The 21,664-nt window shown below is 42.9% G+C and overlaps 1 protein-coding gene across 1 annotated transcript in view; it reads left to right on the forward strand.

Annotated features, from left to right (window-relative positions):
* Nucleotides 1-8,481: 8,481 nt before the first annotated feature.
* adgrg6 (adhesion G protein-coupled receptor G6) overlaps nt 8,482-21,664 on the forward strand; it is a 99,271-nt gene continuing 86,088 nt past the window's right edge. The window contains 2 exon segments of the mRNA XM_032543622.1: nt 8,482-8,831; nt 15,065-15,156. Of these exon segments, the coding sequence (XP_032399513.1) occupies nt 8,830-8,831; nt 15,065-15,156 (94 nt within the window). The 5' untranslated portion in view covers nt 8,482-8,829.

The following is a 21,664-nucleotide window of genomic DNA, read 5'->3' on the forward strand; positions in this document are numbered from 1 at the left end:
TGACATTTTGAACATGTTTAGAGGCTAAAAACACATTTAAAACCTGCCCTGTTGAAGCTTGTTGGCTGCTAACTCTAGCAGGAGGATAACTCGGTGTAGGCAGCACCGGTCGGTTTAGTTTTTCTCTCTACTGACGGTACTCCACATTTATAAATAACAAAACTAAAATCAACTGGAATTCTCCTTTAAGTGGCAGCAGGGGGGTCAAGCGTAGTACTCCATTTGCATCCCTGAATGAAATCCGCCATGCGAGAAGTCTGCCCGGCTTTTCTCCCTGATCATAAATATTTTTGCTTGAACTTCGACTAGTTCGCAGCAGCCTTATTGAATGTTACCTCATTATATTGAGTTCTAAGTAGAAGTAACTGTTTCGAGATTTGACTTTCACACTGTCCGTCCTGCACGCCTTTGTATTCAAGCACAGTGGGAAATATTAACATGTTTGCAGTACTTCGTTAGCATCATTTCTGCTAGCTTTAGATTGGTTTCTCGTGCGCACCAGAGAAGATTTTGTGCGTACAAGAAAGTATCTGATATGTACTAGAGAGTTTCTGTAAAAGAGAATTTCCGAGCCCAACCCGCCAAAATGTCCTGACCAGTCAGTAAAACACTGACTTGTCGCATCGGTTGTGCGTCCGGCCGATAAACACCCGACGCTTTGCTTCATTCATCACCGGCTCCTAACATCACAACGTAATACCCAACAAAGTTAATGGTGTTATTTCACCGGCGGTTGGTGAGTTGGCGGGCATCAATTTAAAGGCTTATCCAGTATGTACGGTGTGTTTAGAGTGCGTGGAGAAATTACCATGCACTCCCTCTCAGATTATTATTCTGAGTGTCTGACAACATCATGGAAAGAATTTCTAAGGAGGTTGACCTTTCTGTTAAAAAGATCCTGTTTTTTAACATAAAAACATCTGGCAAATTGCGTTCGCTAAACCCACCAGACTCCATGTAAATCAACAGTAGTTTTAACATCGTAAAATGCACTTCATTCAAAGTCGACAGAAACAGAATAAAACTATGAAAAACCGGTTTGGGTCGTCTTTCCACCTTTCCAACCATCACAACTCTAGTTTCGGTTGAAATAAAGACAGAGTTTACCAATTTACATGTGTAAATATGTTGCTCCACACACTCTACAAGTAACGCTTTTTTAAATGGAGTCTGGTGGGTTTGGTGAGTTGTTAAACATAAAGATCTCAAAAAGGTTTTAAAGGTCTATCTCTGGAGGGATCCTTTCTATAATGTTGTCAGACATTTAGAAGAATAATCTGAGCCCGTACGGTTACATTACATCCCGGTCTGCGGCTGCCGGTTACTGAGTTCTCGCTCAATACTACACCAACTTCAAAGATGGTCACGTAGACACACACACGGGAACATACATAAAAAAACAAAAAGCACCCTTGCTTCCTGTTTTTATGCTAAGCTAAGCTCATTGTGATCGTGCAGATGTGAGTCACCTGACCGAGAATAAGTCTTTCTGAAGAATATTCGACGTATTCCTGTCGGCTGAAACGCTTCGTAACGAGCTAGGTTGCCAAGCAACCGACACACTTTTTCTAAAAGATTAAATGGTTTACATCGCCGACTGAAGGGCTCGCAGATCATTCACAAAACACAAATATTAAGAATCCAACTGTCAGTCAGAAAGACTTTTAGTTTCTGAGAGACCGGCCTCTTCATCTCTAATAACTTCAAAGAAAACACTGATCCCAGAAAACGTTTTCATGTCTTCGACGTCTAATCTGAATTCTTCCCGAGCTCCGACGTTTTGAGCGATTTAAACTTCACGTTGAATGAAATTGCTGTTTTTGGTTCTTGGAGGTTTTCTTGTTGCACTGAAATACTTTCTTTGTGTTGACTTTCAACTTGTTCTCACTCCGAACTCGTGAAATACGGACGTTTGGGCAGCGGCTAGCGGCGTCACACACACACACACACTAATATATATATATATATATATATATATATATATATATACATAGCCCATTTTAAAAAGGCCTATCTCTGAAGGGTTAAGACACTTAACACGTATTAAGTTTTATTGTTATTCACCACGTGGTGTGCCTACTACTACTGTTTAAATTTCTTGCAGACCTTTCTAGTATGGTTGGGGGGGGTCAAACAACACAGGACTTTCACCCAGGAGACCGGGGATTTTACAAGCCCCGCCACGACCTTTCCCTAACCCCCATGGTCCGGCCACAGCACTTTTAGCGTCAGTAACAACGTGACCAGCGTCCATATTTGACGAGATGGGAGTAAGGATGTGTGTTGACGTCACTTTCTCTTCTTTTTTTTGTATATGTTGGTTATTTGAGAGCGCGGGCAGACGTCTTTTCTTTTTGTTTTTGGTCGATATTTAACATTTGAGTTTGTTGGGACTTGAAAGGTTTTAACCACAGCGATTTAATTTGAATAAAATGTTTGAAATGATGAGATATTTGACTCGTCTGTGTTCCCTGAAGTTGGTATCTGTGTGTAAGACGTGAAGAAGAATTTACAGACGCACACAGACAGACACACACAGGCAGATAGACAGACAGACAGACAGACAGACAGACACAGGCAGATAGACAGACATAGAGACAGACACAGGCAGACAGACAGACAGACATACAGACAGACACAGACAAACATACAGGCAGACAGACACAGACAAACATACAGGCAGACAGACACGGACAAACATAGAGACAGACAGACAGACACAGACAGACAGACAGACGCACGCAACGAACAGAAGCACTGAAAGAAACTGTTGAAATCTGCCCGTTGAAGTCCATGGTGAGCTGATTCTGAACCAACTCGTCTTCACGATCAACGTGTTTAACTCACACTGACCGTTACTTTTGAGATTTTAGGGAAGTCGAGCGTCCCTCGCAGTCTTAAAGAAATCTCCTCTGACTGAAGTTAATCGCAGATGTCATCCTTTACTGGGATGCAAACCTGTTTCGGACAACAACTAAGTCAAGTTCCTCTTTAGGGAGACCAAATATAATAAGAAAGAAACATCAGTTGTTTGAGCAGAAAGTTAACTCACACGACATAAACCTCGAATTCCTCCCCCGGAAATCAACGTTTTTGTTCCTTTTTTTTTTCTTTTTTAAGTATTTTATGTTTTTGCTGACTTTTTTTTGTGTGGCCTTTTTGAAAGTAGTTTTGGACGATTTTCTCACAGTTTTTGTCGCCTTTTCCCCCGATTTTTTTTTTGCATTTTTTCCACTTGTGTGTGTGTGTTTTTATACAGTTTTTTATAAGCAACTATGTTTTGTCAAGTTTTTATCGGAAAACTTTCTCGAAGTTTTGTTGCCTTTTTTTTCAGTTTTTTTTTTTCACTTTTTCAAGGTTTCTTTTCTCAATCTATGCAGAATGTACCAGGACCCCTCTGGATGGTTGTAGATCTCAACCCCCCCCCCCCCCCCCCCCCCCCCTTCGTGTTGGACCTAAAGTCCTGCCCGTCCTTCTCCCAGCGACCCTGTAACGTTGGTTGTGCGTGGCGGCGGTCCCAGGAAGCCGCCATGTGTTTCCACTTTACTCCGTAATGAAGTTTTGTGCGACTGGAGGAAGCAGGAAGTTACAAACATCAAGTTCAAAGGTCTCATCTTAAAGCTCATAAACTACGTCTTTACGTCCTCACACAGTCCCTCTCTGCACCACACAGGGACATTACGTCATCTTTGGAGTTATGAACAACAGATCTTCAAAACGACAAAGGAAAACAGAAGGACAGGTGAACAGGTACAAGCAGAATTAATAAGTCTTCATTTAAAAATGTTCATAAAGCTGCAGATTGTTTTATCTGAAACCTGTCTGTCTGTCTCTGTCCATCTGTCTGTCTCTCTCCCTCTCTCTGTCTGTCTCTGTCTGTTTGTCTCTGTCTGTCTCTCTTTGTCTCTCTCTCTCTGTGTCTCTGTCTGTCTGTCTGTCTCTCTTCATCTCTCTGTCTGTCTGTTGGTCTGTTTCTCTCTCTGGTTGTCTGTCTGTCTCTGTCTTTCTCTGTCCATCTGTCTGTCTCTCTCTCCTTCTCTCTGTCTGTCTGTCTGTTTCTTTTGTCTGTCTGTCTATGCCTTTCTCTCTTTTCTCTCTCTCTGTCTGTCTCTCTCGCTGTCTGTTTCTGCCTGTCTCTCTCTCTGTCTGTCCTCCACATTCCTGGAGCATCTGTCTTTTCCATCATCTGGTTTTCAAAATAAAAGTCTGTTACACTGGGTGTATTTTCTCCCCGTTGGCTTTTATTTATAGAAGAAAAACAATCAATCAGGTCAAGTTATTTTACATTCTAAGTTTTTTTGCTCTGATTCCAGCGCTAAAGTCATAAAACTGGTTTTATTTTGTGCGAGTCTCGGCCAGAGACAAAGCGTTTTATTACACAATCCTCTTCTCTGCTGAGTATCTTCTCAATCTAAATGTTCAGTTATTACAGAGGGATTTGGGCATGAAGAGAAATATGTAGTTTCATCTGTAGTTTCTATGTGTTTGACATCGGTCCAATATTTAGCGAGACGAACCAAGCTGCAATGTTAAATTTTCAATTATCGTCTGACAGACTCAGATTATTATTGTACGTGTCTGACAACATTATGAAAGGATCCCTACAGAGATAGACCTTTTAGTTAAAGAGTAAGATCCTTTTAGTTTAACATGAAACAGCCTCAAAATCACCATCACCAAACCCACCAGACTCCATGTAAATAATCACTACTTTTATCATCGTAAAACACACTTCATTCAAAGAGGACAGAAACTAAATAAAACTACTAAAAGCCGTCTTGGTTCATCTTTCCACTGTTCCAACAATCACCACTCTGGTCTGGTGGAAATAAACTCTTAATTCATACATTTACATGTGGAGACATGCTGGCTCTATACACGCTAAAAGTAGTGACTATTTACATGGAGTCTGGTGGAGATATGCTGCTCTATACACGCTAAAAGTAGTGATTATTTACATGGAGTCTGGTGGAGATATGTTGCTCTATACACGCTAAAAGTAGTGATTATTTACATGGAGTCTGGTGGAGATATGTTGCTCTATACACGCTAAAAGTAGTGATTATTTACACGGAGTCTGGTGGGTTAATATTAGAAAGGGGGAGAGATCTTTACAGAGATAGACCTTTTAGTTAAAGAGTAAGATCCTTTTAGTTTGACATGAAACAGCCTCGAAATCACCATCACCAAACCCACCAGACTCCATGTAAATAATCACTACTTTTATCATCGTAAATCACACTTCATTCAAAGTGAACACAACGAATGTCTAATAAGGGAAGAACTTCCCCTCCCTCGATACTTCCGGCTTCTGAACTGATTGCAGGTCCACTCTGGTTCCACTAGGGGGCGCTCACAGGCCAATGCAGAATGAATGGAGGTCTATGGAGCTACACCCCTCGAAATCCACTTTTCTCAGGATATAGTTTTTTTCTAGTAATTTGAATGTTGCATTTGAAAGGGGGGGGGGCTAATACAACACACCCTGCTAGATTTTGGGGTGTTTAGTCTTTTTTCTTCTAAAAAGCCTTTTAAAATGTCAATGAAACAAATCGTACGGCCGGAGAGACCGCTTCACGGCGAGCTCTGTGTCACTTCCTTTGTTCTCTCGAGGTATCGACCACACAGCTGACAGGTCAGGCTCTCCCTGTCGATACACACGGTAGAAAGAGGTCTGAAACGTTTTAAGGACCACGCTGAAATATTCAATCTGACATTCTGGTTTCGCTTCTGATGCCATCAGGCGGGATCTCTGGTCCTTATTAGTCCTTTACTGACCAATCAGATTCTTAGCAGAACGCTAGCGTGTTACGGGCGACAAGGACTCCACCTGTAACACATCGAAAGTGGAGTGGGCCCGTGTAGCCGTCTAGATCCATTGACTCCCATTCATTTAGCACTGGACCGCAATCAGCCCCAGTGGAGCTTTGGTGGAACTGCAACCGAATTCGGGACAATCAATGGGGATAATGGGGCTCCCCACTCCTCCTTCTCGCTCCCCCTCTCTCTCTTTTTCTCCCTCTCTCCCCCTTTCTCTCTCTCCCCTTTCTCCCCACTGTCTTTCCCTCCCTCTCTTCTTTCTTACTCTCTCCCCCCCACCCTTTCTCTTTACTTTTTCTCTCTCTCTGTCTCTCTCTCTGTCTCTCCCTCTCCCCCTCCCCTCCTCTCCCTCTCTCCCCCCTTTCTCTCTCAGATCACTTCAAGGTTGCTTTATTAGCATGACTGCAGGTCGGTGTTGCCAAAGCACAAGAAAAACAGCATTTACAGTAACAATCAGAACACTGACCGCGTTAACGGAAACTGTAACATGTAACCTGAATACACCACTTTCTCTCTCTTTTTTGCATACACACACACACACACACACACCACACCACACACACACACACACACACACACACAGACATAGACAGTCTACGCACTATAATACATTAGATTAAGTAGGGATATTAGGTCGGGCATTGGGACAAGATGTCCGACTCACAAAGCTGCAGCCAGCGGAGCATTCAGTCCTTTACCTAGCAGGTGGGCCAGTTTATCTCTGTCTCTCTCTCCCTCTCTCTCTCTCTCTCTCTCTCTCTCTCTGTCCCTCCCTCTCTCCCTGTCTCTCTCTCTCTCTCTGTCCCTCCCTCTCTTTCTTTCTCTCTCTCTCCCTCTCTCTCTGTCCCTCCCTCTCTCCCTCTCTCTCTCTCTCTGTCCCTCCCTCTCTTTCTTTCTCTCTCTCTCTCCCTCTCTCTCTGTCCCTCCCTCTCTCCCTCTCTCTCTCTGTCTCGCTATCAAAGTTATTTATCAAGCAGGAAAATCTGTTTAAATGACGTTTAAAGGCAAATGAGCCGCGACTCTTTGTTCCCACAGTCTCTCTTTGTCCTCGGCCTTTATCACGGTGTGTTGATCAGGTTCAGGTCAGCGGCGCCGGCGTGTGGGGGGGGGTTGCTTTAGACACAGTTTGTCTGTACCTTTAAAACTGACATTCCTCTTATTGCTGCCAGTTAAACGCGTTAAACGCAAACCCATTGGCGTCAATTTTCTCATCGTGAGATTAACGTCCTTTTCGGCCTAGCAGAAGTTGTAGTTTTTTCACATTGTTGCCACAACAAGTAATGTTAGAAAAACTACAACACCCACCGGATCTAGCTAGACCGGGAAAAAAAACAACAGCCTGTTTGGGCTTGCGAGCCGGCCAAAGGGTAGTAACGTAAGGTTTTGAGTGGATGGCGAGAGCAAGATGCCGATTAGATTCTGAATGGAAATGTTCCACCGGCCAGACCAAAGTGATCTGTGTGATTGGTCGTTGTGAACTGAGCGACCATCGCAGCACGTCCAGTCTGAAATACCACGCCAAGCACACAGCTGATGCTGCAATGACAATATAAAATATATAAAAACTATACCGGAAAGTATGTTGTTGTCATTGGGCATTTTTTATTTAATCGTACCGTCAACCATGAAAAAAGTAATTTGTTTTTATGACATTTTTTGTCACTTTTTCAATGTTGTGGGTACTTTTTTGGATGTTTTTTCCAAAGTTATTTGATATTTCTAATGTTGACATTTTCAGCTTATTTCGAAGGGCCATTTTTTTTGTGATGAAAAAACTCAAAAATGGGTCAAATATGACCCGAGGACAACACGAGGGTCCTAAGCGATGTTGGGTGATGTCACTTCTTGTTGACGATCAAAGTATTGTAAAAAAAAAAAATCTCCCTTCTCCTCATCCTGCCCCCTCCGCCTCCCCTTCCCGCAACACAGAAACAGCGCCACCTGTTGGCCTGGAATAGTATGTGTGGGCGTGGCCTCTGAGAACATGTGTGAATCTCTATGTAACCTTATCTTACAAAACAACATGTATCTGAAAAGTCCCTGCTCTCCCCTAGACCTAGACCTGCGTATCACGTAGACTACACCACTGGCCTACAGGGTGCCCAAACACCGAAAAACCCGATCTTATTACACTGGCAAGGTTTTAAGAGATATTTAGTTGAAGCTGGATTTTGAAGCTGACACAGACTAGGTCAAATTTAGAACATAGTTTCATATTTATTTATTTGAAAAGAGCTATTATTTTGTTACAGGTTGATACATTTTTATTTTATTAAATAAGTTGTTTTTATACTATTGAGGCATATTAAAGCATGTCCATTAACCTCTGAGAAGCCTGTCTGAATTTGTGTTTCGAGGCCGGCGAGTGTCCTCTTTTTTTGGAAATCAAAATACGGTCACCCCTCTGGGCTATTGCTAAAAAAAAGAGGCAAAAACGTTTGACATTTTTTGCAAAAAGTGCAAAAAATGTCCAAAAATAAGCGTCACGAAAGAATATCCACAAATAAACGTCATAAAGCCCGCGAAAAAGCGGCATAAACGTTGAAAACCGAATCTGGTACGAGCCAGTTTTATTTTGAAATGGTGGCTCCACATGTGTCCGGCTTCTTTTGTTTTTGAAATCCCGACCGGAAGTGCATTGCGTCACGCGCTTCAGCTTGACAGCGCGTCGCCTCTGAGCCTCAGACCCTCCTCTGCGTCCCCGCGGACAGTCACCGGTTCTCCCGCAGTGGACACATCTTCACACCGCTGCCGCCGCCGGGGAGTCCGGATCTCTGAAGCGAACGCACCCGGACCCTCGGTCTTTCTGTTCTCTCCATCTCTCCATCTCTCCATCCGTCTCCAAAACTTTGCAGACTCTGACAGCGTCCACGCGGCGCCGTTTTTGTGGATTCTGTTGATTTGGACTGCGCAAGAAACTTTTCAGCGCAGGAAAACATCTTTAAGAAGTTCCTGAGACTCTGGGAGGGAGAATGATTCTGCAGCAGGACCAGCTGCTCCACTGAACACATGTGAGTTCTCAAATATTCACATTTCACCTGAAATATCTCTAAAATCTCTCAAATATCTCTGATATCTGGCTGCATGTTGCTGCTGACCGAGTTACTGAAAGATTCCAGTCAATAAAGTCACTTTTAAGTCTTTAAATATACATGTTTCTATCTCTAAATCCATCTTTTAGGATCTAAATCCACTTTTTAGTCTTTAAATATACTTGTTTTTATCTCTAAATCCACTTTAAAAGTCTTAAATATGCTTTTTAGTCCTTAAATATACTTGTTTTTATCTCTAAATCCCCTTTATAGTCTTTAAATATATTTTAATTTTGTCATAAATATATTTTTTTATCTCTAAATCCCTTTATAGCTTTAAATTATTTTTAAGTCTTTAAATATACTGTTTTCTATTCTAAATCCATCTTTTATCTCTAAATCCACTTTATAGTCTTTTAAATATATTTTTGTCTTTAATTAACTATTTTATCACAATCCACTTTATATCCACAAATATCTTTTTTAGACCTTAAATAGCTTTTTTTTCTTTAATTATACTTTGTTTTTATCTCTAAATCCACTTGAAGTAGTCAATATCTCTGTTAGTTACCCCAAATCATCTTTTTATCCCTAAATGGACTAACTTTTCCAGCTAATTTTCTTTGTATTGAAATGAATTTTTTTTTAAAATACAAAAGCCAGACAAAGTTCAATCTTTTTTGATTCTCGCCTGCCCTGAAAAACCCTCTTCTCTATTTTTTTAGTTTCAGCTAAATATTATAACAACAACATTCAAATGTGCAACGGACTTAAGATTTCAACTTTTATCTGGAAGATGAGGAAAGAAAAGTTCAACAAAACCACAAAAACAAGTTGATCCAAAGTGGCGCTTTTCACCCGTTTTGCTCGGAGAACGTTTAAATGAAGCAGTCTGAATCGTTCTTCTTCTGCTCGCAGCGAGTCGACCAAAGAGTCGAAGTTGAGATGAAGTCGTTTCAGAGGAAAAAAAAAAGAGAAAACGCTGCAAAGCAGAAAAGAGGGTTTAGTGTCTCTGGTCTCTGACTGGGAGCTGAACTCGCCGCTGGAAAAGAGACAATCTGTTTTCCATGATGTGTTTGGCTGCTGCTTCCAGCTGCATGTGTTTACAATCCGACGCTCGGAGGGTCTTTGTTCTCTGCTCCTCCCGGCCTGAGGCCCCTGAAGGTCCCGCGTGCAGCGGGGTAGTTGGTTATCTGGGGCGTACCATTCACAAAATCTCACGATCCGATTCAATACCAATTGTTTTATTTTGTTTTTTATTCAAAAACGATTCAGTGTGTAAAAAGTGTATACGTGTGTAGTTTTTGCCATATGTGTGTGATGTGTGTGCGTATGTATGTATATATGTACGGTATGTATGTACTGTACCTACACACACACACACACCACACACACACACACACAACACACCCCACACACACCCCACACACACACAGGAAAACTAACTACATTAGCTGAATCGTTTTTGAATCAAAAATTGATATTGAATCGTAACATTTTCTGAATCGTACACCCCTAATAAACAACTAAAGACATTACACGCTGGACCTATATTTATATATATATATATGTGTGTGTGTGTGTGTGTGTGTGTGTGTGTGTGTGTTATAAATATATATATTAAAGTATCTAGCTGGCTATCATGTGATTGCAGTAGACATACAAAATAAAAAAAATAAAAAACATGAATCCATTAGAGCTTGACTTGCAATACAAATTGATTTTTTTTTTGCACATCCTAGTGTTCATTATCAAAGTGTGTGTCGCCCATTTACAAACTTGTCCTTTTCATGAATATCGACCACCAACTTCGATTCCTAGTATTCCTATTGGCTGGAATTTTTACATTTGCATTCACATGAATTGGGGAAGACGCTCCATGTTCATGCTCCATCCGGAACTACGTTAGCCGGTGAGGGACATACAGGACGTACTGCTCCGCCTTTCACGTTGTCACTGTCACATGATAAACTCACAGGTGTTGTTAATGATGCTAACGCTGCTAATGATGCTAACGGGTATCGTCGCTTCCCGGCCCCGGCAAGTTTAAAGGAGGAAACGTGGAGGACAACACGCATTCAACATCCACATTTCAGGAACAGGAGTCTTCTTCTTCACCCAGAGAAAGAAAAAGGATGTTAAAAAGAGCAAGAGACCGGCTGTTTGAAGCCTGAAGGCCACCGTAGCTGTAGTACGTATACGTTTAACTACGTGGTGTGAGAGAGCTGATTGTGACATATGATCTCAACGCTAGATGGGAGGAATTCCTACACACTGGACCTTTTAATGTCCAAAAAAAAGTTTTTCTTATTGGACTCTCAGTAAAGTAGAGGTAGATTTAGAGGTCTATGTAATTTTTACGAAGGTCCACACTGGATGAAGTTTATGGAGATGCTTTTGTTTCATTGAAAAGTCAAAAATCTTTGACTGTATTCTCTACATTTACATTTTTTAAGCTTTTTTTGTTTCTGTTTCTGTTCTGTCAAAAAATGTCTGTTTTTGACATTTTTGATGTTTTTTGGCACATTTTTAAAGTCATAAAGTCCTACAATAGTCAGCAGAAATGTTCCTTAGCCATCGTAGAATTTAGCCAGCCAAGCAAAAGAAAGACGACCTGTTTCTCAGCCTGAATATGAAAACTCTCCCTCTGCTTCTGGGGGAATTTATGAGTCTCAAAGTCGACAAATCTGCCAAATTCTGCTCTGAATGCCAGATCATTAATAATTACAGTTTTAAAAACATATTCCCGTGTTCCCGTACATTGATATGTTGGCCGGATCTAAGTCTGCGAGGGGCCGGATTTGGACCGCGGGCCTCGAGTTTGACTCGTTTGATTTAGAGACTCATTACAAACCTGGAATGGAACAAATGTGTTAGGCATAAAGTAATTTTTGAGAGATTGACTTTCATGTTTCGGTTTACTCTTCACACTGTCGGGGATAGAAATGGGATTTCTTTTTATTTTAGGGCTAAGTTCTGATTAGTTTTCACTGTAGACTAATGTGTGATCGAGTGCGTAACTTTGGGATCAACATCGGGTGGGGGGGGTGGGGTGTTGAGATCTCTAATGTCTCTAAGGACGTCCCGGGACGTCTCTGCATGGATTGAAAAAACAAAAGCGACAAAAACTTCAGAAAAATTGTTGGGGAAAAAAAAATCTTGAAAAGGCGACAAAAACTCTGAAAGAAACAACAACTTCAATAAAACTCGTCATTAACGCAACTAAAATGAAAAAGGTTTTTTAAACGCATTTAAAACTCCAAAATAAGCATCAAAGCAACAGAAATGTCAAAAGGCGACAAAAACTAAACAAAACAAAAATTGAAAAGGCGAGATAGCCTCCAAAAGAACAAGAAAAACGTTATAATTAAGCCGCAAAAATGTTGGAAATGTCGACAAAAACATTGACAAAGCTACAAAATTGTTGAAAAAAAGCTGTTATTAATTTATAGATTGTCCAAAAGTTGTCAAAAATTAAAAGAAATAAGACCAAGATGACGTCCTCGTACTGTATAGGAAAGGACGTAGTTACAAAAAGAAGAGGAAGGAAGGAAAGAAGGATGAAAGAAAGCAGGCAAGCATGGAAAGCAAAGGGAAGGAAGGAAGGAAGGAAGGAAGGAAGGAAGGAAGGACAGAAGGAAGAATGGAAGGAAAGTAAAGGAAGAATGAAAAAGAGGACAGAAAAAGTGAAGGAAAGAAGACACGCGAAAGGAAGTATGTAGTGTATAGGAAAGGAAATAGGGATGAAAAGAAGAGGAGAAGGATGAAAGAAAGAAGGCAAGGATAGAAAGGAAGACCACAGCCAGATACTTTTCAAAATAAAACACATTTCAAAATAAAACACCTAGGTGTTTTTGGCTGACTTGACTTCTCACAGAGACACACACATACGCACACACACACACATACACCATGCACACACAGACACATACGCACACACACCACACACACACACATACACCATGCATACACACAGACACAGACACGTGCACACACACACATGCACACACAAACACACACATAGACACACACACACAGACACAGAGACATGTCAAGTATTTGTACTTTGTTACAGTAAAACACGGCTGATTACGCCGACGCAGCGTCACGAAGATGGAGAAAAAATCCATCTGATTATTAATGTAAATCCCATTCATCTCTCTCTCTCTCTCTCTCTCTCTCTCTCTCTCTCTCTCTCCTCTCTCTCTCTTCTCTCTCTCTCTCTGAACCATTGCAACCATGTCCGAAACGCAGCGTAGTTGTGGAAGGTGAACGGGACGAGAGAGTGTGAAAGTCTTTCTTTATTTAAAGGTTGTTTCGCCCTTTTCTCGGTGCGATCGCACAAAATGTCTGACTGGAGGCGGCTGCAGACTAAATGAATCGCCCTCTTATGCGCTCGCGTCCGCAGCCGTGTTCGCTGACCTCGCTCGGCCTGGGGGGGGGGGGGGGGGGGGGAGGGGGGCAAGGAAACAAGATGCAAGTGGAGACAAAGGGGCGATTTCTCTGTAATGTCAGGAGCTGCATGAATTTACAGCGCTGAAAACTAAATCCAGTTGTGTTCTCTCGGCTGTGTGTGTGTGTGTGTGTGTGTGTGTGTGTGTGTGTGTGAGAGAAATTGATCATTTTTTGAAGCCCCCTGCGTTAGATAGTTCATCGGAGTGACAAATATGTCTAAAAAGAGACTAAAAACACTTTTAATTTATAAAATAACTTTTATTCTTGTGTTTTATCTGTTTTTATTTTTAAGTTTTTATTCTTGTGTTTTATCTGTTTTTATTTTTTAAGTTTTTATTCTTGTGTTTTATCTGTTTTTATTTTTTAAGTTTTTATTCTTGTGTTTTATCTGCTTTTATTTTTTAACTGTTTTTTAACTGATTTTGTGTAAAGCACTTTGAATTGCCTGTTGCTGAAATGTGCCTTTATAAGTAAAGCTGCCTTGCCTAATACGTAGAAAATAAAAGACACAAAGTTACAAAAAAGCTGCAAAACATTTAACGTAGCGCTGAGCTGTTGCGTTCTCTCGGTTTTTAATATTCATCACACGTACGCTTTGAATTATTCATCAAAGCAACAAAAATGTTCAAAAACGGTGGGTTGGAGGGTGGGGGGGTGGACCGGAGTCAAACTAAACTTACATCTCTTTCCACTTTCTCCTCCTTGACCTGTCTTACTGTCTGAGTTTAAGTCAGTGGGGCGGGGGGGGGGGGGGGGTTAGAGATCTCCAGTTTAATGTTTGTTCCCAGTAGGCTTCGTTTTTTTGTTGTTAGTTTTATTTTTCCCATGAAAGCGGAGATATTGACTTTGAGAGTTAGCTGCTGCGTTCCAGGCAGCCCTGACTCGTGTTTTCAACCCCCCCCCCCCCCGTAACTGATAGGCCTGGAAGCTTCAGGCCTGGTACCTAGTGGCCTGGATCGATCAGGCCTGGTATCAGGCCTGCTAGCTATCAGGCCTGGTACTAGGGCTGGATCAGGCCTGGTACTAGGGCTGGATCAGGCCTGGTACTAGGCCTAGATCAGGCCTGGTACTAGGGCTGGATCAGGCCTGGTACTAGGGCTGGATCAGGCCTGGTACTAGGGCTGGATCAGGCCTGGTAAGCTAGTCAGCCTGGTCAGTGGACGGGGGGGACTCATGGGGTCATGCCTTAGACCGGCAGACTTTACTTCACCAAAATGTGATAAAACCTTATATATATATATTATATATATATATATTATATATATATAAGTATGTGTGTGTTGTGTGTGTGTGTGTATATTTTTATGTGTGTTAATGTATTGTGTATATATATATATATATATATAACTATATATATAATAATATATAATATATATATATATATATTATATAATATTTTAAATATGTATATAAGCAATAACGCCTTGTTCTCTACAGCCTTCTAATTCAATTCAATTCAGTTAGATTTTATTTTACACACACACCACACACACACACACACACACACCCACCACACCCCACCACACACTACACTCTCTCCACTCTCTCTCACTCACTCTCTCTCACACACCATCTCTCTCGAACGCTCTCTCTCACTCACACACACACACACACACAACCCCACACACCCCACACACACACACACACACACAACACACACACACAGAGAGAACAGCCTGCGTGGTAAATGTAACCAAAGCGTTGCAGTGTATTAGATTGTCGATCGCTGGATCACATTGTTGTGTGTTTCCCTGCAGGGAGTCGTGTACGGGCGGAGGCCGAGGAGGAAGGTGGAGGCTCCGTCACGCCGTCCCGGTCGTCCTGCTGGGGATGAGTCTGCAGTGGTGCGGTAAGAACCCCCCATATGTGTGGTACTTCTACTGTACGTGTGGTACTTCTACTGTATGTGTGGTACTTCTACTGTACGTGTGTTACTTCTACTTATGTGTGGTACTTCTACTGTACGTGTGTACTTCTACTTTATGTGTGGTACTTCTACTGTACGTGTGGTACTTCTACTGTATGTGTGGTACTTCTACTGTACGTGTGTTACTTCTACTGTACGTGTGGTACTTCTCTTCTACTGTACGTGTGGTACTTCTACTGTACATGTGGTACTTGTACTATACGTGTGGTACTTGTACTGTATGCGTGGTACTTGTACTGTACGTTTTAAAGACTAAATCTTAAATAAAATGCAGTAGAGATTAACAGTGAGGTACCAGAGTTTTAAAGCGGACGCTCTATTCTCCGACTGTGTGAGGCTTAGTGCTGGTTTTCATTTATGGTTGAGGATGTTTTTACTTTGATATAATGTGAAATACTTTAGTAATATTTCTGTTTGCATGTTTGATTTTTCATGTTTTATTTCTCATGTCGTTCATGTTTTCCGGCTGTTGGAAGAAATGCGTCTCTTGCTTGAGTATGAAGTTAGAGAGACAGTTTGGATGTTGATGAGTGAGGATTTCCGACTCCTAGAAGCATCTTTATCAGTTTAAGCGTACGCTATATTTGGAATATATTTTTAGCGCTGGACCTTGCTGTCAGCCCCAAAAATTCATTTTGTGCTTTTGCGTAATTGTTGTTGCTTTTTTGTTGCTTTTTACTGACATTATTGCTGCTTTTTTTCAGAGGTTTTTGAAGGTGTTTTGGACGATGTGTAGCATTTTCAATGTTTTTCGTCTCTTTTTCTGAGATTTTTGCCACTTTTTTTGAAGGTTATTTTTGGACAACTCTTTTGACGTTTTCGTCGACTTTCTGGAGTTTATGTTGCTTTTTTGTGTGTTGTTTTTCTTTAAATTGTCACATGCTTTTTAAACGTGTTTTTTTTGCTTGTTCAAGATTATTTTTGGGACAATCTTTTTCTGACATTGCTGCTTTTTTCAGAGGTTTTTGTATCTTTTTTTTTACATTTTTGTTTTCTACAATGTTATTCATTGATTTTGTTGCCTTTTGGGATTTTTTTCCCCCAGAGTTTGTTTCTTTTTTTCTGGGGTATTCCATTATTTTTGAAAAAAAAAAATCAATGTTTTTGTCTGTTTAAACATTTTTTATTTATTTTTTACAAATTTTCAATGTTTTTGTTGCTTTTCTCAGTTCATCAGCGGTATTATATACAGAAGATTAAAAAAAAGCAAAAGTCGTACGGTTTTGGGGGACTTAAACTGATGAAGATGTTTTTAGGTTGTTCATTTGTTGTCGTCATGAAAACGATCCTGTTTGAAAAAGCTTTCTGTATTTTTTTGGTAACTTCATGGGAACTGCTCTCAGAGACGCAGCGTTTTCATCTGACAGCAGTGATTTATATGATTTCCATCTTTCATTTCTGTCTTTTCTTCCTGAAAATGTTGCCCATGTTCCATGTTTCCATCTCCCATTCACTTGTTTCCTCTGCGCTTCATCCCACTTCTGTCCCCCCCCCCCCCGACTCATATTTTCCATCTCTGTGCCCGAGCATGCTTCGTGTTTCTTCATGTCATGTTTTCTCCCATTCACCAAAACCGCTCCGTCATGTTGCAGAAAAAGTCACGACCCATTTCACCAAATCTGCGTCGGATTTCATTTCCATCTGGCTTGTTCTTTCATCGATGGGAAAGGCTTTTATTTTGAAGCTTTCAGCAGGAATCACGCTACGATTCATTTCTTTCCAAATGTAAGAAAGTCATTTTCAAGCTTACATGTACGTCTTCACTTATGTTGTCACGCTGTTTTATTTATAAATATTGTAGATCCTGAAATACTGCAACTGAATGTCTGACGGTGATGGGGAGAACTTTTTCTTCCTACTTTCAGTCGGGTGGAGGAAAAAACAGTCTCGTATGTATCAAGATGTGTGTGTGTCGCGCGAGCGTGTCTCTGTCCGTGTGTGAGTGTGTCTCTGTGTGTGTGTGTGTGTGTGTGTGTGTGTTGTGTGTGTGTGTGGTGTGTGTGTGTGTGTGTGTGTGTGTGTGTGTGTGTGTGTGTGTGTGTGTGTGTGTGTGTGTGTGTGTGTGTGTGTGTGTGTGTGTGTGTGTGTGTGTAATGTATTTTCCATACTCTACCAGCAGCCTCAGGCCAAACCGAGTGGTTCACACACACTCGTAAAATTCCCAGCGGTACAAAACCACACACACACACACACACACACAACACACACACACACACACACACACACACCACACACACACACACTGAGGTTAGCGGTATGTATGTGAGTGTGTTGCTGCCCGGTGGATAAACTGAAGGTCTGATCAGACAACAACAGTGATGATGGACGACAGGGAGACAGACAGCAGCTCTGACTTTGGAGACTTTAGTAAGTTGTTATAATATTAATAATAAATCTATCTCCATATATAATAATATATATATATATCTATATATCTATTTATATATATATATCTATGTATATAGATAATATATATATATATATATCTATATAGATATATAGATATATATATATCTATATAGATATATATATGTATATATATATATATATATCTATATAGATATATATATCTATATATCTATATAGATATATATATCTCCACCTCAGAGAGCAGACGTGTGTGCAGTTGCCCCCTCCTCCGTCTCTGACGGAGATTTCTCCAAACACCGGCGTGATAACGCGTGGAAGCGCTGTCTCGTAATTTTCTGAAATCATGAAACGCTCCGGGATGTTGGGCGTTGTAATCAGAATGAAGACATTATATAACGAGCACACGGTCGACGAACAGCTGGCGGGAGATCTGCTGCCTTTGGGAAAGACTACGGAGCCTCCGCCTTGTTTTTAGTAAAACTGGAGGCGCAAGCTGATTGGTTGGTCAGAAGAAAACGACCTTGCTTCACGGCTGCGTACGTTTGGCGTACTCGTGGCTAAAGATATGTTCACAATGAGTCGCATAGTGTAAAGGCCTTCATAGCGGCTATAGCGCACACTCACACTCACACGCACACACACTCACTCACTCACTCACTCACTCACTCACTCACTCACTCACTCACTCACTCACTCACTCACTCACTCACTCACTCACTCACTCACTCACTCACTCACTCACTCAGACAGACAGCTTCTCTCTGTGGACCAACAGTCTCAATTACCACCCAGAAAAAGGGAAGAGGGATGTTGTACTGTATGTTTCCGTGGTAACGACCACGAGCAACTGACACTAACCCATCCTGATCCGAGGGCAGACTGTCACAGCTTCCTAGTGTTTTCAGGCAGAAAACCAACATGTCTCTGCACTCCTGCTGCTGGGAGACAAGTGAGGCTGAAACGCTGAAAACACCAAATATTAAAGCCTCAGTATCAACTCTAGGGTCCCCCCCCCCCCCCCCCCACACACACACACACACACACACACACCCCTTTATGAGGTTTAGGTGAAGCAGCCAAGACATGTTGGGCAGCACCTCAGCCGAGTGATTTTTTTTATTTTTCATTTTCACAGATGTAAAGCTTGTAATTGGACTTAGTGATCAAGTCTTGTCTTTAAGCTTTTTTGGGTGTTTTTTATTTATTTAATATCTGCTCTATCTTTTCAAAGCCAAATACACACACCAAGTCCTCCACAAAGCGAGGGAATACATTTAACTCCTTAACGTTTATAACGACGCCGCCCTCTAGTAAGCCATCGCCTCGAGCTGGAAGCATGCGCCCACTTTTCAGCACTTTAAAACATCTCTACAACACTGAAGAGTTAAGAGAGTGAAGACGGCAGCTCGGACAGAGATAGAGAGGAGGGAGAGAGAGGAGGATTGGGGGAAAGGTGGGGAGAGATGGGTGAAGTTGATTCAGAGCGACTTGCAGAATATTGTTTGGGAGTCTTGTCAACAGCTGGTGATTAAATGTGCGTCGGCGGCGCCACGTTCTCATCACGACGTGACATTTAATTTATATTGCAGTTGCCCAGGTTATTCATTCCTCTGGGGGGAGAGAGACAGGGCGAGAGACCTGCTGCTGACACAGGGAGAGAGAGAGGGCGAGAGACCTGCTGCTGACACAGGGAGAGAGAGAGAGGGCGAGAGACCTGCTGCAGACGGGGGGAGAGAGAGAGAGGGTGAGAGACCTGCTGCAGACACAGGGAGAGAGAGAGGGCAGAGACCTGCTGCTGACACAGGGAGAGAGAGAGGGCGAGAGACCTGCTGCAGACGGGGGGAGAGAGAGGGCGAGAGACCTGGTGCAGATGGGGGGAGAGAGAGAGGGCGAGAGACCTGCAGATGGGGGAGAGAGGAGGGCGAGAGACCTGCTGCAGATGGGGGGAGAGAGAGAGGGTGAGAGACCTGCTGCAGATGGGGGAGAGAGAGAGGGCAAGAGACCTGCTGCAGACACAGAGAGAGAGAGAGGGCGAGAGACCTGCTGCAGACACAGGGAGAGAGAGAGGGCGAGAGACCTGTTGCAGATGGGGGAGAGAGAGAGGGCAAGAACCTGCTGCAGATGGGGGGAGAGAGAGGGCGAGAGACCTGCTGCAGATGGGGGAGAGAGAGAGGGCGAGAGACCTGCTGCAGATGGGGGGAGAGAGAGAGGGCGAGAGACCTGCTGCGATGGGGGAGAGAGAGAGGGTGAGAGAGAGACCTGCTGCAGATGGGGGAGAGAGAGAGAGGCGAGAGACCTGCTGCAGACACAGAGAGAGAGAGGGCGAGAGACCTGCTGCAGACACAGAGAGAGAGAGGGCGAGAGACCTGCTGCAGACACAGGGAGAGAGAGAGAGACCTGCTGCAGACACAGGGAGAGGGTTGAGGGCGAGAGACCTGTTGCAGATGGGGGAGAGAGAGAGGGCGAGAGACCTGCTGCAGATGGGGGAGAGAGAGAGGGCGAGAGACCTGCTGCAGATGGGGGAGAGAGAGAGGGCGAGAGACCTGCTGCAGATGGGGGGAGAGAGAGAGGGTGAGAGACCTGCTGCAGATGGGGGAGAGAGGGCGAGAGACCTGCTGCAGACACAGAGAGAGAGAGGGCGAGAGACCTGCTGCAGACACAGGGAGAGAGAGAAGGCGAGACACCTGGTGCAGACGGGGGGAGAGAGAGAGGGCGAGAGACCTGCTGCAGTCACAAGGAGAGAGAGAGCTCTCTGTTGTCATAACGTTACCGTGGGCATGTGCAGATAACATCTGCGACTGTCCTCCCCTCCTCATTTCTCTTCTTTCTTGTCACTTTCTTTCTCTTTTTTTGCTCTCCACTTCTCCTCCCCCGTCTCTCTTCTCCTTGTCTCTTTTCTTCTCTGTTTTGGCTTTTCAAACTTAATGGACACGTTCAGCCCCAACAAACCGTAGCAACCCGTTTTTTAAAACAGAAACGGGGGTGCATTGAACACCCCTGCCTTCTTTTTCCATGATCTGATTGGGTGTCAGCTGTGAGTCTAACAGGGAGGTGTGTTCAGGTGCATTCTGGGTGTGTTGGTCTTACAGGGAGGTGTGTTCAGGTGCATCCTGGACGTATTGCTATCTTGAGGCAACGGCCATTGACCGACAAAAACCTGGTCTAAAGTTGGTAATGCAGCATTTCATTGTTATTTTAACAGCAAATTAGTAAAATGATCCAAGGCTCGTGCACAGCACGCGCACACTGTGCTTGTTACACACAGAGGGACACACACTGTGCTTGTTACACACAGAGGGATGCACAGCAGCACATGCAGAAGTTAAGGAGAAAACACAAGACCTTCACCCTAGAAACAGGTGTTCATGTCCGGGGAGTATGCTACTTAAGGGGACCCGTGTTTGAACCCAAACCACAAACCTTTCTCTAAACTTAACTGTTGTCGCCGCAGGACGCTTCATTTTTTGTCCGCTAAACTTAACTGCAACGACCGCCTAGGTGCTTTCTCATGGCAGGGAAACAGAGTTCATGTCCCGGGGAAAGCAAAAGACTTTGTAGAGCTCTGTAGCGGATTTACAATCTGATGATGGAGGAAAACCTGATAAGACGAAGACCAGATAAAAACTTTTGAAAAAGTGGCAAAAGTATCTAAAAAAACAACAACATAGAAAACTGAACAAAAGCGTCCAAAAAAGCAACTACAAGTTACAGAAAGGCCCATGATTATTGGGAAGGGGGGTCTGCCTATGTACAGATCCGTTCATTAGAATGCAGTAAGTGTCCTCTCAGCTGCTTCTTCTCCTGAATCACCCCCCCCCCCCCCTCTTGGATGCCAATCTCAATGATCTCCTAGTGAAAGATGAGAGGGGAGGGGGATTAGAAACACCTGTGAGAGTGAGTCAGCATTCACCTGCAGCGCTCACATCATCCCTCGCAAAACAAATGTCAACTTTGTCCAAGAGGCTGAGCCTCCGAGCGGCGGCTCACGGCGGCTGTGAAGAGACGTGTGACGGGCCGAGTGTTTATCAGAGACCTGCACCCAGCCTTTGGAGCCGCACAC

This window comes from Etheostoma spectabile, chromosome 18, assembly GCF_008692095.1.
Source record: "Etheostoma spectabile isolate EspeVRDwgs_2016 chromosome 18, UIUC_Espe_1.0, whole genome shotgun sequence".
NCBI classification, from domain to species: Eukaryota; Metazoa; Chordata; class Actinopteri; order Perciformes; family Percidae; genus Etheostoma; species Etheostoma spectabile.